The sequence below is a fragment of the Diospyros lotus genome, chromosome 9 (genome assembly GCF_014633365.1).
Source record: "Diospyros lotus cultivar Yz01 chromosome 9, ASM1463336v1, whole genome shotgun sequence".
In the NCBI taxonomy this organism is placed as follows: Eukaryota; Viridiplantae; Streptophyta; class Magnoliopsida; order Ericales; family Ebenaceae; genus Diospyros; species Diospyros lotus.
The window spans coordinates 13,407,992-13,426,334 of record NC_068346.1 but is presented as its reverse complement, the minus strand read 5'-3'; the positions used below and the strand labels follow the sequence as shown (position 1 = coordinate 13,426,334).

At 37.0% G+C, this 18,343-nt stretch overlaps 1 protein-coding gene across 2 annotated transcripts in view; it reads left to right on the top strand.

Moving 5' to 3' along the window:
- LOC127809573 (mannosyl-oligosaccharide glucosidase GCS1-like) overlaps positions 1-18,343 on the top strand; it is a 69,436-nt gene that overhangs the window by 10,432 nt on the left and 40,661 nt on the right. The window contains exons 5-7 of one of the 2 annotated variants that reach the window (XM_052348451.1): positions 211-297; positions 522-590; positions 699-795. In XM_052348451.1, coding sequence (XP_052204411.1) covers positions 211-297; positions 522-590; positions 699-795 — 253 coding nt within the window. The remainder of the gene's footprint in view (positions 1-210; positions 298-521; positions 591-698; positions 796-18,343) is intronic. The other variant, XM_052348452.1, reaches the window with a different exon arrangement.

Below are 18,343 nucleotides of genomic sequence, written 5' to 3'. Positions count from 1 at the left end.
CGGTTTCAGAGCTACCAACTGGTTTCCTTTCTGGTAGACTTATCTGGAGTCTATTTTCATTTTTTGTTCTTCTCTCTTATTAATTTAATGGTCATTCTTAGACACTTCCCGTGAATTCCCCATGTGTACTTTGGCCCTTTCATGTTTATTGAACCTTTTGCACCAGCCGTGTTGTTAATTCAACTTTAATCTCAATAAAACTTTGTGCAGGATGATTTAGAAGTCCACTATTCTGGCTTCAATACACCTCATATTCACAATTTATCAGACCTTGTCATGCAAAATCTTGGAATTCAGGTATGTTGGAATTGTTTTTTATATTTTTGGTTTCCTCCTGGTTTTTTTCATGTTAGAGCTTGTTGATGATTGGTTTGTAGTAAAAGTTTAATTTGCTTTCATTTTCCAGTGTTTTAATGTGTTTTGTCTTTCTGCTTTCACTAGTAGTTTCTTTCATTTATCCTCTGTAAGTATGGATGCATGTGCAACCATGCACTCACTAATGCCCAAGTATGCCTTGTTAGGCGAGGAAGTTTGGTCTTTTGCAGCTCTCAGATACTTCTGATGATTCTTCCAACATTTTGGTATTTCAGGTAGGTAGGTGGTAAGAGACATGAAGGGTTAAAGGTGTCCAAGGACTGTGGTTGTCATTGTTATGTCCTCAAATTTTTTCCATCTCATGTTGTCTTCTATTTATGCAGATTTCAGGTAGGGCTCCTTTTAGAACAGATATAGCATTTATATCTGGAACTGAATTAGAAAATTCAAGACCTAAAGAACGCCTCAGCAGCCTTACAGGTATCTTCTGTGTATGTTCTTGTATTGATTGAAATATTATGTTTATATGATTGCAAACATCTCATTTTTTATGAAACTTCCCTCTACAAAAATAATATTGGTATAAGCAGCTACGTATCCTTAAAAAATGAAAAAGTTTTAGAATTATTGATACCCCTGGATTTTTTTTTTTCTTTTTGCTAATTTGATACCCCCTAGAATGTCTTTTTAAAATTAAAGCAAGTAATCATAAACAGTTAGCAATTTGTAGAGGAATAAAATAACATGTATTTCTCTAAAATGTATAGACAAGGTATATATACAAGAGTATATTAAGTACCCTAATTACAATAATACTCCTTGTTGTATACATATACACTTCAACGCTCTCCCTCAAGCTAGAACATATATATTTAACATTCCAGCTTGGTACAAATGTTACTCACACAAGGACCTCTAAGTGACTTACTGAGTAAATCAACCAATTGATCATTATAGCCCACAAATGTTGTAACAACATCTTTGGAAAACACATTTTCTCTAATAAAATGTCAATCAATCTCAATGTGCTTGGTTCTCTCATGGAATACATGATTTGAAGCAATGTGTATAACAACCTAATTGTGACACTTCAATTGTGTAGACTTGACCTTAATGACTTCTTACTCCTTAAGTAATCGTTTTGACCACCGTAACTCACAAGTTGTTAGGCCATTTTCAGCTTTTACATTGGATCTAGTAACAACATTTTGTTTCTTGCTTGTCTAAGAGACTAAATTGCCACCAATAAAGACACAATATCTAGATGTGGATTGTTTGGTTGTGGGAGATTCTACCTAATCAACATCTATATATCCCACAATCTAGCTATGTCCATGATCTCGATACATCACATTGCAACCAAGAACGCCTTTAGTATATCAAAGAATATGAATCACTACATTTTAATGACTCCCACAAGGTGAATCTAGAAACTGACTTGCTACACTCACAATAAATGAAATATCAGGACGAGTGACTATGAGGTAATTAAGCTTTCCAACTAATTGATGATAGTGCCAAGTGTTAACCTTAGGACTCTTAGATTACACCCTTGGCCGAGAAAACCCTCACATAAATCCTCTCAAACACTCTCGGATGCAATGAAAATATAGGAACAGAAAACATGAATAACAGAAACAGAAAATAATCAAGACACAAACCAAACAATAGGCGCAAGATATATCCTGATTCAGAATGCCTTTGGCAATCCTACATCCAGCAGTCCAAACACCCCTTCAAGCAGTCTTTATTTCCAGACAGAAGATCAGTACATCACAGCCTTCATAGCCCACAAACCTCGAGTACAACACCACATTGTTTCCCCAAGAAGAACCCAAGACTCGCAGACAGTCTTTCTTTCTTGAACAATGCCTTGCACTCAATTTACAAAGGACTAGAGCACTCACAGAATGATCATCTCTCAGCAGGCGCCTTGCCCTCTTATTTATAGCGGAGGCGGACACACTTAGGCAACTAACTAACTTAGGGAAATTACATATTAACCCCAACAAAATGTACTAATTACACTTAACCCCTAGTTGCCTAATTTCTTCAGTCGAGACTACTCCTTCGTGCTCCTTCCGGTTCTGCTATCTTCTAGGACAAAACTCAAGGCAAACTTTAACACCAACAGTTAGACATAGGCTTTCCTTGCACTAGAAGCAACTTTATATTTGGGTTCATAGGAGTCGCTATAGGCTTTCATCCAAGTATGTCGGTCTCTTCAAGCATATCCAAGGTGTACTTCCTTTGAGAAGTAGAGATTCCCGACTTTGACCGAGCCACCTCAATACTAAGAAAATATTTTAGGAAACCCAAATCCTTGGTCTGAAACTATCGTTGAAGGTGAGGTTTCAACTTTGTGATATTCTTTGTAATAACTATATCGTTAACATATATCACCATGAGAATATGATGACCAAACTGAGAGTGATAAAAGATAGAATGATTAACTTCACTCTAAGCTAACCTAAACTCTAGGATAACTGAACTATATCTATCAAACCAAGCTCGAGGAGACTCTTTTGAGCCATAGAAGGATTTTTGCAGGTGACACACTAAGCCATACTCCCCCTGAGCAAGAAACCCAAGAGGTTGCTCTATTTACGCCTCTTCCTTTAAATCACCATGAAGGAAAGCAATCTTGATATTGAGTTTGTTAAGTTTTTGCCTCAGATTAGTCCTATGGCTCAGAAGTATATAAAAGACAAAAGAAATAAAGCCTTTAAAGACCGGTTATTAGAAGTAGTTAGGCGTTTATAATGGTAACTACCAATTAAGGTAACTACTGGTTAGTCATTTCTTGTAATTCTCGCATCTATGTTCTATAAATAGATGGCTGGGGTGAGTCTTTTATGATTGGGAATTCATTGTATCTTGTATTGTGTACTGTGAGAGAGAAAAGACTAGACTTAGCTTTTGTAATCTTTGCGAGGATAGCTCGGTTAAAAGAGCTGTGAGTGCAGTGTAGTGTATCGATTGTATTTCTAAGATAGTGGAAGCCATAAGCCCTCTGATCAATTTGGACGTAGGATTCACCAATTCAAAGGTGATTCTAACTAGAATAAATCCGTTGTCCCTTGTGTGTTGTGTTGTTCTTATTCTTATTTTGTTATTTATGTGAGAGTTATGTGTCTTCCTTGAGAGATTGAGTGCGAGTGTGTGACATGAATTTGTTCAACAATCTGGTATCGGAGTCTTGTTCTCCACATTCAAGAATTTACTTAAGGTGAAGAGACACGATACAACTCAGAACTATTGCTTCATCTTCATCTGCCTTAAGACACGACATTGAGAAATTTGATGGGCAAAATGACTTTGCCTTCTGGAAGATGAAGATGCATGCCCTCCTTCGCAATCTTGGCCTTGAGGAAGCACTAAAGGGAGAAGCCAAGATGCCTAAGACGTACACGGTAGAACAGAAGAAGGAGATCCTAAAGAAGGCTTACAACACGCTAGTTCTTAGTCTTGGGAACAAGGTGTTGAGGAAGGTTTCCAAGATGAAGATGGATGCGGACATATGGCTCAAGTTGGAGAGCCTGTACATGACCAAGTCACTGTCCCACAGCTTATACTTAAAGGCAAGATTCTTTACTTTCTAAATGAATGATGGTCAAAAGCTTCAAGATCATATAGATGAGTTTGACAAACTCTGCTTAGATCTTGAAACATAGAGGTAAAATATGAAGGTGAAGACAAGGCATTAGTCTTGCTTCATTCCCTACCTAGATCATATGAGACCTTTGTAGACATCCTAAAACATGGAAGAGACACCCTATCATTAGATGATGTAATAGGGGCCCTTAATTCCAAAGTATTGCAGAATAAAGTGGAAGGGAAAAGTTCTCCGGGAGATGCCCTTATTGTAAAATTCAGAAATGGTAGAAGAGACCCTAAGGGAAGGGGTAGGTCAAGATCTAGGTTTAGATCTGGAAAGAAATCAATAAAATTCTATTATTGTCATGAGGAGGGTCACATTAAGAAAAATTGTCCCATGAAGAAAAGGGATTTTCAAGAAAGGTGTAATTTTGATGGTGGAGTTAGTATATGTGAGTTTGGATATGATAGTGTTGATGCTCTTGTGGTTTCAGAAAAGGCTAGAAATGAGGTGTGGATAATGGATTCTAGTTTTTCATACCACATGACACCAAAGAGGCATTGGTTCCTAAACTATCAAGAAATCAATGGAGGAAAAGTTCTGCTAGCAAATGACTATGAATGTAGGGTGTTAGGGATAGGTGATATAAGACTAAAGATGCATGATGGCTTGTGTAGTGTAGAACACTGTCAGCAGTTAGGCACATTTCAGAATTAAAGGGAAATTTAATTTCTCTTGGTGAACTGGATAGGAATGGCTATAACTTTAAGGGTGATGGTGGAGTCTTGAGAGTTTCTAGAGGGTCCTTGATATGCATGAGAGCCATGCTACAAAATGGTATATATATTATGCAAGCCACCACTTTAAGTGGGGAAGCTGCAGTGGCAGGTAACGAAGCTCACATGTAGGCTAGATTGTGGCATCCAAGGATGTCACACATTAGTGAATGAGGGCTAAAAGAGCTTGCAAAACAAGGCATCATAGGACAAGTTTAGACTATAGGACTCAATAAATGTGAGTCCTGCATCTATGGCAAAGCTGCCAAAGTCAAATTTATTAAGAAGGCAATTCACTCCTCCAAGGCCCCATTAGATTACATACACTCAATTCTTTGGGGACCATCACAAACCCTAACTCATGGAGGCTTTAGATATTTCCTTTCTATTATTGATAATTATTCAAGAATGGGGTATATGTCTTAAAGTCAAAGGATCATACATTTGAGGCCTTTAAAACATGGAATGTTGTGTTTCCATATTGTACTTGTTGGTTTCACCATATCAACTAAGTGATAGAACACAACTATATCAATTATCTTCATTCACCACCATCTCATGAAACTTCTCCATGTGAAGATGGTGTTCAAACTTCATTTCATCATTACTCCGCCAGGGAATATTATCCACTGCCGGTCCCAAGCCCGGATAAAGGAGGAGGGTTGCGTTAGGTAGCCGACAGCCAGCTTAAAACCTAGTCGGATCCAAATATGAATTCTAGATAAACTATCTGTTGGGATGTAACCCACATAGAAGTCTAGAGTTCATGTAGTCAACCCCACATAGTGGGATAACGGCTGGATATGTTGTTGTTGTTGTGTAATAAGAGTGGGATAGTGAGACATTTAACTGCCCTTGAAAACCCAAAACAAAATGGTTTGGCTGAGAGAATGAATATGACTCTATTAGAAAGACTGAGATATATACTATTCCATGCAAATTTACCTAAGACATTTTGGGGGAAAGTAGTCTTAATTGTAGCACATGTGATCAATAGATCACCATCTACTACTATTGAGTTTAAAACACTCTATTAAAAATGGATAGGTGACAAGCCAAAACTAGATCACCTTAGAGTATTTGGTTGCTTAGCCTATGCTCATGTGAAGCAAGGCAAGCTGGAACCTAGGGCAAAGAAGTGTCTGTTTATAGGTTATCTCATTGGTGTAAAAGGTTACAAACTATGGAACCTAGAGACCGAAGGGTCGAGAACTATTGTTACTAGGGATGTGACATTTGATGAAGGGGGTTAATGCAGATGACCATTCGGACTTAGAAGAAAAATCTAAATCAATAGATGTTGAGGTACAAGGTATAATTTTTGAAAATGACTTAGAAACTCCTCATGAACAGAATTATGCTTATCAAGAGGAGAGTGATGGTGACTCCAAGTAGATGACTAGTTGGATACCCAAAGGTATAATGTGGCTAGGGATAGGAAAAGGAGTTGTAGACCACTACTTAGATATGGGTTTTCAGACCTTGTTTCTTATGCACTAACAAGTGCATTAGAAGTTATAGGGGAAGTATCTTTGTCATTCGAAGAAGCAGTGAAATCAAAAGAATCTCAAAAGTGGATAGATGCCATGAAGTTAGAAATTGAGTCCTTAAGAAAGAATCAGACTTGGGCACTGATTGATAAGCCTCAAGGATAGTGAATTGTTAGTTGTAAATGGCTATATAAGATAAAAGAAAGGGCTGGAAGCAAGGTTGTTAAAATCGGGATTTTAAGTGGGATCGACAAAGGGTCCATAAAATCGGATCGTAAAATCGAATTGTAAAATCGTAAGATTTTAGAGATAATTAAAAATACCTTTTAATTTTTGTAAATATATGTTTATAATAATATAATTTTGTAGAAAATGAATTAATATTATTTAATAACTTGATTATTCCTTATTATAATTCAAAAAATGATACTTCCCAAATATAGCTCAAAAACTAGCAGGTTGGTATAGGCAATTTATAGGCAAAATATAGGTAATTTAGAGGTAAAATATAGCTTAAAATTCTTTAGAGGATGCTTCCAATGTCTTCCATTAGATTTAGATTGCAATTTTTTCTTGATTTAACATTGATTAAATCAAGTAATATCCCAATTTGGGGTTGGGTGGTCCATTAATTAATTACTTGTTTGTCTTGATTTACTTATGCAATTAATGTTAAATCAAGTAAAAATTATAATTTAAATCAAGTAAATTGGAACTTATGCAATTAATGTTAGATGCTATGTGACATTGGAATTTATGTAATCAATGTTAAATCAAGTTCCAATTTAGAGGCAAAATATAACAATTCATTGCATAAGTTTCAATGTCAGATGCTATGTGACATTGAGACGTTGGAAGCATCCTCTAAATTACAACTTAAATCAATAGAGGTCTTTGAATCGTAAAATCGTTTGGGGATCTCTGAAGCGTAAAATCGTACATGTAAAATCGAGATTTTATAGGATTTTATCCCAAATTGGATTTTACATGGGATTTGAATCGTTTGGAGGTCTTCGAATCGTAAAATCCTAAAATCGTACGCGTAAAATCGGGATTTTAACAACAATGGTTGGAAGTAATCCCAAACCTATGTATAAGGCTAGGTTGGTGGCTAGAGGGTTCACCTAAGTCCTGGGTATAGATTTTGAAACGAAAGATAGAGTCGAATAGGAAAGCAGAGAAGGAAAGGAATTCTGAGACTTTGATTAAAATGATTTCAACCTCTGTACAAAACAGAAATAGAGCTAGATTATATACTAACTCTAGCCGCTCCTCACGCAGCTAATACAACAACACTTGAGATACAATCAGCTATAGCTATAAGCATAACAAAATAATACAACCAACCAATAACCAACACAATACACAAAGTGAAATATGATAACAGCTACTCTAAGTCAACATTCTCTTCTACATGCCCCTTCAATTTGGACTTCCCCGAGATAGGAGTTGTAGCTAGTAACTGTTGAGATATAGGAGGAACTTTTAAACCCAGTTTATCACATAGAAATAAGAACCTATCTTTGGGCAATCCTTTAGTGAATATATCAGCAACTTGATGCAAAGAAGGAACATATCTAATATCAACTGCACCTGTTTCAACATTCTCTCTTACAAAATGCACATCAATCTCTACATGTTTAGTCCTTGTGTGAAAAACAGGATTTTCAGCTATACATTTTGCTGCTAAATTGTCACACCAAAGGATAGGAGTATGTAAGCATGAAAATCCAAGCTCAGAAAAGAGCAATTTTAACCATAAAATTTCAGCAACACCCTGAGCTACAACACGATATTCAGCCTCACCCACAGACCATGCAACAACCGATTGTTTCTTAGAACTCCAAACAATTAGATTGTTGCCAAGAAAAACACACAAACCACTAGTAGATCTTCGTGTAACCTTACCGCCGGCATGATCAGCATCAGTATACACAGACAATGGCAAATCAAATGAAGGAGGAGTAAAAATCAGACCTAGCCCAATAGTTCCTTTAAGATACCACAATAAACGTTTACAAGCCAGCCAATGTTGATCCTTAGGTGAGGACAAAAATTGACTCAATTTGTTCACAACAAATGATATATCAGGGCGAGTATAGGTGAGATACTGAAGAGAGCCCACAATAGTTCGATAAAGAGAAGGGATAGAGAACAGATTTCCATCATCAGTTAGAGAAGTGGCTGCACTCATAGGAGTAGCACACGGTTTGCACTCAGACATGGCAGCCTTTTTCAACAAATCTAGGGTATACTTAGATTGAGTCAAATAGAGGCCTGTAGAATCACGATAAGCCTCAAACCCTAGAAAATAATTCACTGCACCAAGAGTTTTTAGAGAGAACTGAGTGTCCAGCTACCGAATACACTCATGTAAAGTAGCAGAATTTGATCCAGTAATCAGGATATCATCAACATACACCAATACAAACAACACAAATGTAGAGGTTCGTTTTATGAATAAAGAAGCATCAAACACAGCTTTCACGAAACCCCAATCTTGTAAGGCTAACCTCAGCTTAGTATACCAGGCTCTTGGAGCCTGCTTTAAACCATAGAGAGATTTCTTTAACCGACACACATGAGAAGACAAAGACTGATCAACAAAGCCCTCCGGTTGCTTTATAAACACTGCTTCATTTAGATCACCATTCAAGAATGCATTATTCACATCAACTTGTTGAATTTCCTATCCAAAAGTTACAGCCAAGGAAAATAACACCCGAATGGTAGGTGCTTTAATAATTGGACTAAAGGTTTCAGCAAAATCTATCCCTGGTGTTTAAAGAAACCCCTTAGCAACTAGCCAAGCCTTGTATTTGAGGATAGAACCATCAGACTTATATTTCACTCGGAAAACCCATTTGCAATCAATTAAATTCATATCGGGAGAAAAAGGAACAAGATCCCAGGTATGGTTCCTCTTTAAGGCTGAGAATTCCTCCTCCATGGCTTTGATCCAATTGTAGTCTAAGAGAGCTTCTTGAACAGAACTGGGCTCTAGAGAACTCACGAAGGCATGAGGAGAAGTGAAAGAAAGCGCTCGAGCTTTAGATCTAGTAAGCATAGGATGAATAGAAGGTGTAGGAATATTTCGAACAGTAGCAGGATGAGATACAAGTAATGATAAGGGAGCTGAATCAACAAGAATAGAAGGATATTGCTGAGGAACAGTAGAGCTTGAATTAGTGGCAAACGAAATTGAATTAGTGGCAGAGGAGACTAAGGAATCAGTCGGTGCTACTTGAGGTGAACGACCAGATTTGACTGAAAATGGAAAGGAGTTCAAAACAGCAGTGGGCAAACCCATGCTAGATTCAGACTGAGGAGTATGAATAGATGAAAATAAATGGGAAAAAAGAAAACTCCTCAGGATTAAAACTAACATGTCTAGACACATAAATGCGACCTGAGGGATGCATACACTTGTACCCAGCTTGAATATGGCTGTAACCAAGAAACACACACTTTGTGGAATGAAAATTGAACGTGTGCTTGTTGTAGGGTCTAAGATAAGGAAAGCAAGCACAACCAAAGAGCTGTAAAGTCATATAATTGGGCTGGTTGTTATAAAGTTTCTCAAATGGAGAAAGAAATTGAAGTGGTGAGGCTGGTAGCAAATTTATAGTATAAACAGCTGTTTGAAATGCCTCTACCTAGAATTTTAAAGGCATTTTGGCATGAGCTAAAAGAGTAAGGCCCATTTCAACTATATGACGATGTTTTCTTTCGGCAACACCATTTTGTTAGTGTGTATATGGACAAGTAAACCGAGGTTGAATGCCATAAGTGTGTAAATAGGGTAAAAAGGCCTTAAATTCTCCACCATTGTCAGTTTGGAGAGCCTTAAGTTTAGACTGATCTTGCAACTCAGCAAACTTATGAAAGGTTTGAAAAATGGATAGGGCTTTAGATTTAAGTTTCATTGGATACAGCCACGTATATCTAGTATAAGCATCCACAAACACAATGTAATATCTATGACCTTCACTAGAAAGAACAGGAGCAGGCCCCATAAATCGGAATACACTAGCTCTAAGGGATGTAAAGCTGTGATTGGACAATTTTGAAATGGAAGCTGATGCATTTTTCCCATCTTACAAGAGTCGCAAAAAGAAAGATTAGTAGAAGAACAAGGAAGATTGATTTTATTCATAACATGTTGCAATATATGAGATGAAGGATGACCCAACCTAGCATGCCACTGTTGACAAACTCTATCCATACAAGTTGACTGCATGCTAGGTTTATGAAACGAAGACAAAACCTGCCTATTACAAACATTTAGGCTAGTTACAAATGACTTAGAAAACTGTGGTGGGGAAATCATAGATGAAGAAGTAGGAACAGTTGATGATGCAGCATGCATAAATGCTGGATCCAACTGATAGAGGCCATTTTTAAGAATTCCTCGTAGCAACACCTTACCCGTCAAGCAAAAAGTAGAATGAAATTCAACAATGACATTATGATAATTAGTGAGTTGAGATACACTAATTAAATTCTTTGTCATGCTAGGAACATGAAGAACTTGAGGTAAAGAAATGACAGATGTGGGAGAAGTTTGGGTAACCATTTTCTTGACACCAATATTAGCAATAGGAAGCATCTTACCATTACCTACTGCCACTTTATCACTGCCACCATATGGAGTATGGACAGAAAGATTGTTCAAACTTGAGGTGATATAATTTATAGCATCTGAATCTACACACCAAGAGTTATCACTAGGTTGATAGGAAGAAGAAGACTGATAAAATGAAGATGGATAGGACACTGAAGAATGCTGAGATTGATTGTCAAAAGATGGAGTCGAGGAGCTATAGTGAGTCTCTGGTGTAAACCCTAAATCTGTTAAGAAAACTCCATTAGCCTCATGATTAGCCATTAAAGCTTGAGATTGAAAATCATTACCACCTCGACCAAAACCTCAACCAAAAGATTGTCTCTGAAAATTTTGGTCAAACCTATGATAGCATCTGTCAACAAGATGTCCAAGTTTCCCACATAGTTGGCAATAGATCCTTCTCCCATAAGATCTACCTTTGCCTCTGTTTCCTCGGAAACTATTACCTCTAAAGTTTCCACCATTTCTTCCAAAAAAACCTTCTCGACCAGTGTTTCCATTACTGCCTTTATTTACGTGTGAAGCAAAATTAACATTCACAGCAATATTATCAAATGTATTAGCAGGCAACATATTAACCACATTTTTCGTAGCTAATCTCTGCTCATGCATCAAAAGTAGATACTGAACCTTTTCTAGGTTTATATCATCCATTTGATATGTAATTAAGTTTATAGCGGTATCATAGTCTCGCCTAATCCATGTAAAATAGACATCAACAGATCCTTATCACTTATAGGTTCTCCAATTGCTGCTAGAGAATGACTGATAGTTTTAATCTTCAGAATATAATCAGTCACCGAAGTGTCATCTTTCTTAATAGATATAAGTTGTTGTTTCAACTGAAAGGCTCTAGCAACTGTTTGTTTAGAATAAAGACTTTCAAGAGTAGTCCATACCTCAGTTGCTGATTCACATTGAATTACCTGACCAAGAACCTCTTTGTTTATAAGCGAAAATAGCCATCCTAGCAAGAGATGGTCAGATCTGATCCAATTTAAGTATTCAGGATTGACAACAGGCTCATCATTGTCAGAGGAGATGTATTTTGACGGAAGATCTGTCTTATTAATAAAAGACAACAGATCAAATGCTCTAATTGTGGCTAGAACTTGCGCCTTCCAATACAAATAATTGTTTGAATCTAGTTTTGTAGAAGCGAAACTAAGATTCTTAGCGATTGATGAAAAATCAGACAAAGACGCAGATGATAATGAAGAAGAAGACGAGGTTGAATCACGAGAAGCCATGGACGTTAGTCGCTAGGGCTCTGATACCATGAAACGAAAGATAAAGTCGAATAGGAAAACAAAGAAGGAAAGGAATTCTGAGACTTTGATTAAAATGATTTCAACCTCTATACAAAACAGAAATAGAGCTAGATTATATACTAACTCTAGTCGCTCCTCATACAGCTAATACAACAGCACTTGAGATACAATCAGCTACAACTATAAGCATAACAAAATAATACAACCAACGAATAACCAACACAATACACAAAGTGAAATATGATAACAGCTACTCTAAATCAACATTCTCTTCTACAGATTTTAATGAGGTATTTTCACTAGTTGTGAGACATACCTCCATCCGAGTGCTGCTTGCCATGACAAAACACCTGAACCTAAATTTGGAACAGATGGATGTAACCACAACATTTCTTCATGGTGACTTAGTTGAAGGGATCTTAATGGAACAACCTAAGGGTTTTGAATCTAGAGGAAAGGTGGATGATGTATGCTTACTTAGGAAATCACTTTATGAACTTAAGCAATCCCCAAGACAATGGTATAGGAAGTTTGATATGGTTATGTTAAACCAAGGATATGCTAGAAGTTCATATGATTGTTGTGTATATTTCAAACATGTTTCATCTAGTATTTCGGTTTATCTACTCCTTTATGTGGATGACATGCTGATAGCAAATCAATCTAATAAGGAAATTCAACAATTAAAGCTGAAGTAAAAATCAGAGTTTGAGATGAAGGAGTTATGGGAAGCTAGGAAAATACTGGGGATTGAAATCACTAGACATAAACAACAAAGGAAGCTGTACCTATCTTAGAAATCCTCCCTAGAAAAACTGATTAGGAAGTTTCGTATGGCAGATGTAAAGGCCGTAAATGTGCTATTTGCCCAACACTTTAAGTTATCCTCGGATCAATCACCTAAGGATGAGGAAAGTTCTAAGGAGATGAGTGTTATACCCTTCTCTTGTGCTGTGCCTAATGTACAATATGGTGTGCACTAGACCTAATTTGGCTCATGCAATAAGTGTTGTGAGTAGATTCATGAAAAATCTAGGTAAAGCATACTGGAATGTTGTTAAATGGGTATTGAGGTATCTAAAGGGTTCTAGTGACATGGTTTTGTCTTATTGTGGAGCTAAAATAGGAGATTGATTATGCAACTGATCTGGATAAGAGGAGGTCCACAACCGGTTATGTTTTCAAGTTGTGGAACTCCACTGTTAGTTGGAAAGCAAGCCTCCAACATGTGATGGTTTTATCAACCATTGTGGCAGAATACATAGTTGTTTCAGAGGCAATTAAGGAAGCTATATGGCTAAAAGGTTTGGCCAGTGAGCTCTTTGGGATGCCAGTGGATGCCACTTTGATGTGTGATAGTCAAAGTGCCACACACTTATCCAAAAATCAGACACACCACGAAGAACTAAACATATTGATGTTTGTCACTATTTTATCAGGGAAATATCAGATAAAAAAGAAGTAAAACTAATAAAAGTTGGTGATGAGAATGTTGCAGACATGTTCACAAAGGCAGCCCCTATGGCAAAGCTCAAACACTGTTTGGAGCTACTTTAGGTAGTCCAAGATGCTTGAATAGAAGAACAAGACAGGTACCTATTTAACGAAGTGTCAATCAATTCTCACATGTTTCATCTGATCACGTTGAACTGTGTTATTTACAATACTTATGGCTGATTTGCTATCACTATATAGCCTTGTAGGGGTAGTTATAGGCATCTGCAGGTCTTCCATTAGTTTCCCAAGCCAAATTATCTCACACACACCTTGAGCTATAGCTCGGTATTCTGCCTCAGCACTACTTCAAGCTACCACATTTTGTTTCTTGTTTCTCCATGTAACAAGATTGCCCCTATACTTTAGTACAATACCCAGATGTAAACCTGTTATTCTCAATAGATCCGACCCAATCAACATCTATAAAACCCTTTATTCCTCGGTCTTCATTTTTCCTAAACAACAAGCCCTTCCCAGGAGTTCCTTTAAGGTATCTTAGAATATGACAAGCAACATTGAGCTGTTTGCTAGTGGGTGAATGTATAAATTGGTTTACTACACTTACTGCATATGTTATAATAGGTACTAACCTTTAGTATCTTCCTTTGTCTACTGGATTTCCTATGCCATCTTTCCAACGGTGTGCTAGTTGGCTTACAACCAAGCTTGCTCGTTTCCTTCAGTAGATCCAATGTGTATTTCCGCTGAGAGATAAAAATTCCTTCCTTACTTCTTACCATTTCCATTCTTAGGAAATACCTTAGTTGTCCTAGGTCTTTTACTTCAAAGGCTTTGTTGAATTGGGAGCATTGGAATGCACTCAATCTTAGCCGAATTCAATCACACACACATGGATTTGAATAAAAAATAGAAATAGAATAAGAACAGAATTAAATGACAGAGTAAAGATACGCAAACCAAAAGAAGACATAATGATATATCTTGGTTCAAATCATCTGAAGATGATCCTACATCCAGCATCTTGATCCTGAGAGCTATCCTCTATGAATCTTGAAATCAATCAGTACAAGAATCCCTCATGAGTACAAATGAAAATCGAGATTACAAAGGCTATCTCTCTCTAGACTTTTCTCTCAATCACAAACACTCGCATACTATCAGAATAATACCTCAAGTGATTGCCCCTTGCCTTATATTTATAGACATTTGGGGCGGACCATACAAGGAATGTAAAAGACATTACAATACCTAATATACCCTTATACACAAGTTACTGCTAGAACACACCCTAACTAACTAATATGCTGCTTGAAACTAACTTGGACTCCACTGATTTCTTCAAGGGCTAAACTCGATGCAAACAAACAATAGGCTTATTGTAACTGCCCTTTAAGTACCTTTATTTCTTAGATATTATCACCAGTAATAATAATATCATCCACACACTATCATGATAGTTTCCCGGCCATCTGTTGTATGTTTAGTGAACAAAGTATGATCAACCTGCCCCTACTTATACCCTAGCTGGTTTAAAGTTGTACTAAACCGTTTAAACCAACAAGGACTTCGTCATCCTGCAAACTTTTCCTTCTCTACCTTCTGTCTCAAATCTCAGAGGAATTCACATATAGATTTCTTCTTCTAGATCACCATTGAAAAATGCTTTTTTAATGTCCAGTTGATGTAATTTCCAATCCAAATTAGTTAGAACAGAAAGCAGGACGCGTATAAAATTTAGTTTTGCAATCGGAGCCAAGGTCTCTTCATAATCCAATCCTTGTGTTTGGGCAATGTTCTAAAACGCCGCCTAGGCGTTAGGCGGACCCTTGTTGCTATGAATACATGCAAATCGGCATCCTAGGTGCCATGCTCGATTAATCAGGTCTAGGCGGCCCAGGCGGTGCTTAGGCGGCCAAAGCACAAAACAACGCCTAGGCACCGTTATATATATATTATTTATTGTTTATATATATATAAACATATATATATATATATATGTTTCATTTGTCTTTAACTTTGATTTATCTAAAAATAACATGAAATTACATCAAAAACATTAAAAAAAAAAAAATAACTGTCTACTTAGGCCCCGCCTAGGCATCCTAGGTGCTAGGCCTCAGTCTGGCGCCCGACTAGCGCCTAGCGCATTTTAAAACATTGTGTTTGGGTGAAGCCTTGAGCTACCAATCTTGTATTGTACCTGTCAAGACTTCATCAAATTTATATTTAATAGTAAACACCCATTTGCTACCTACCACCTTCTTATCTTTAGGTAATGTCACAATCTCCCATGTGCCATTTTTTTCCAGCGCATTCATTTTATCCATTGCAACAGTCTTCCAGTGTGAATTTTGTAAAGCACTATGGATACAACATATCCAGCCTTTATCCCACTATGTGGGGTCGGTTACATGAATTCTAAACTTCCATGTATTTCTGTCTTTTGTCATATCTTCATTTAGGTCCATACACTTCATATCAAACTTTAATGTCTCTCCCAAAGTCTTCTTGGGTCTGTCTCTATCTCTTTTTTTTTGACTAATTGTTCCATTTCATCAACTCTTCACAGGAGCGTCTCTTGGTCTCATTCTCACATGACCAAACCATCTTAGTCTAGTCTCTCTCATCTTCTCCTCGATTGGCATTACTCCTACCTTATTACGAATAACTTCATTTCTAATTTTATCTTTTCTTGTATGGCCGCACATCCATCTTAACATCCTCATCTCCGCTACGCTCGTCTTTTGCTCGTGCTGGAATTTGACTGCCCAACATTCTGAGCCATACAACAAGGCTGGTCTTATAGCTGTCCTATAGAATTTTCCTTTCAGTTTTAATGGGATTTTACCATCACATAACACCCCGATGCATTTCTCCATTTTAGCCAACTTGCCTTAATTCTATGTGTGACATCCTCATGAATTTCTCCATCTTTTTGAATCACTGATCCCAAATATCGAAAATGGTCTTTTCTTTGTAAGATTTGGTCTTCCAATTTTATTATAACATCCTCTACTCTTGCATTCTTACTAAATTTACATTCATATATTTTGTTTTCTTTCTACTTAATTTAAATCCCTTAGATTTTAACTTGTTTATCCACAACTCAAGCTTAGTGTTCACTCATTCTTTTGTTTCATCCACCAACACTATGTCGTCTGCAAATAGCATACACCATGGCACCTCTGTCTGAATATCTTTAGTGAGTTCATCCATTACTAGAGTAAATAAGTGTAGACTTAGTGCAGAACCTTGATGCAGTCCTATTGTAATTTTAAACGGTTCAGTATCCCCTCCGCATGTTCTGACCCTTATCTCTGCACCGTGATACATGTCCTTAAGGGCTTGTATATAGGCTATTCAAACTCCCTTCTTCTCTAAAACCCTTTATAATACTTCTCTAGGAACCCTATCATAGGCCTTTTTCAAGATCTATAAACATCATATGTAGGTCTTCTGATGATCTCGATACCTTTCCATTAGGCGCCTTAGTAGGTATATAGCTTCCATTGTTGACCTACCAGGCATGAAACCAAATTGATTTTTCGAGACCTCTGTTTCTTTTCTAAGCCTTTGCTTTGTTACTCTCTCTCAGAGTTTCATGGTATGGCTCATTAACTTAATTCCTCTGTAATTTTCACAGTTTTGAACATCTCATTTGCTCTTGTATATAAGAACCAAAGTACTCTTCCTCCACTCATCTGGCATTTTTTTTTATTTAAGGATCGCGTTAAATAATTTCGTTAGTCAGGAAATGCCCTCTTCTCCCATGCATTTCTATGCTTCTATTGGTATATTATCCGGTCCCACCGTCTTATGATTTTTCATCTTTTTTAATGCTTGCCTTATTTCATTTGAACTTATGCGTCAATAAAATGTATAGCTCACGTTCCCCTCGGAGTTACTAAGATGTCCCAACCTAACTCTTGTGTTGCCACCATCATTGAATAATTTTGTGAAATACTCATTCCATCTCTCCTTAATCGCTCCCTCATTCACTAATACATTTTGATTTTCATCTTTTATGCATTTCACTTGATTTAAATCCCTTGTTTTTCTTTCTCTTGTTTTAGCTAATTTATATATATCTCTTTCTCCATCTTTTGTATCAAGTCGTTTATATAGATTCTTATATGCTTTTGACCTTGCTTCACAGCTCTTTTTGCTGCATTTTTTGCTTCTTTATAATTTTTTTGATTTTCTTCATTGTTGCACTGATATATAGCCTTATAGCAAGTTTTCTTATTTTTAATTTTCAATTGTACCTCTTCATTCCACCACCAAGACTCCTTAAGGTTAGGGGCTCTACCATATTTCTCTCTAAGGACTACCTTTGCCGTGCTTCTCAGGGCTTTAGTCATTTCTCTCCACATTTGGTTTGTCTGTCATTCTCCATTCCATTCCCTTCTACCCCTTAATTTTTCTTTGAAGATTAGTTGTTTCTCCCCTTTTAAATTCCACCACCTGATTCTTGGATTTTGCTTTATGTGATTTTTTCTCTTCCAATTTCTTACTTGGACGTCAAGTGCTAGAAGTCTATGTTGAGTAGTCAAACACTCTCCTAGTATCACCTTACAATCCCTACAACATAACCGATCCTCTTGTCTCATGAGGAAGTAATCTATTTGGGTGCTTGATGTGACATTTTTATATGTGATTTAGTGTTCGTCCTGTTTTTTGAACCTAGTATTGGTTATGATGAGCCCATATGCCATAGAAAAATCTAGAATAGACTTACCCTCACTATTAATTTCCCTGAATCCATACCCTCCATGTACCTCTCTATAGCCGTTTTCGTCTCTACTCAC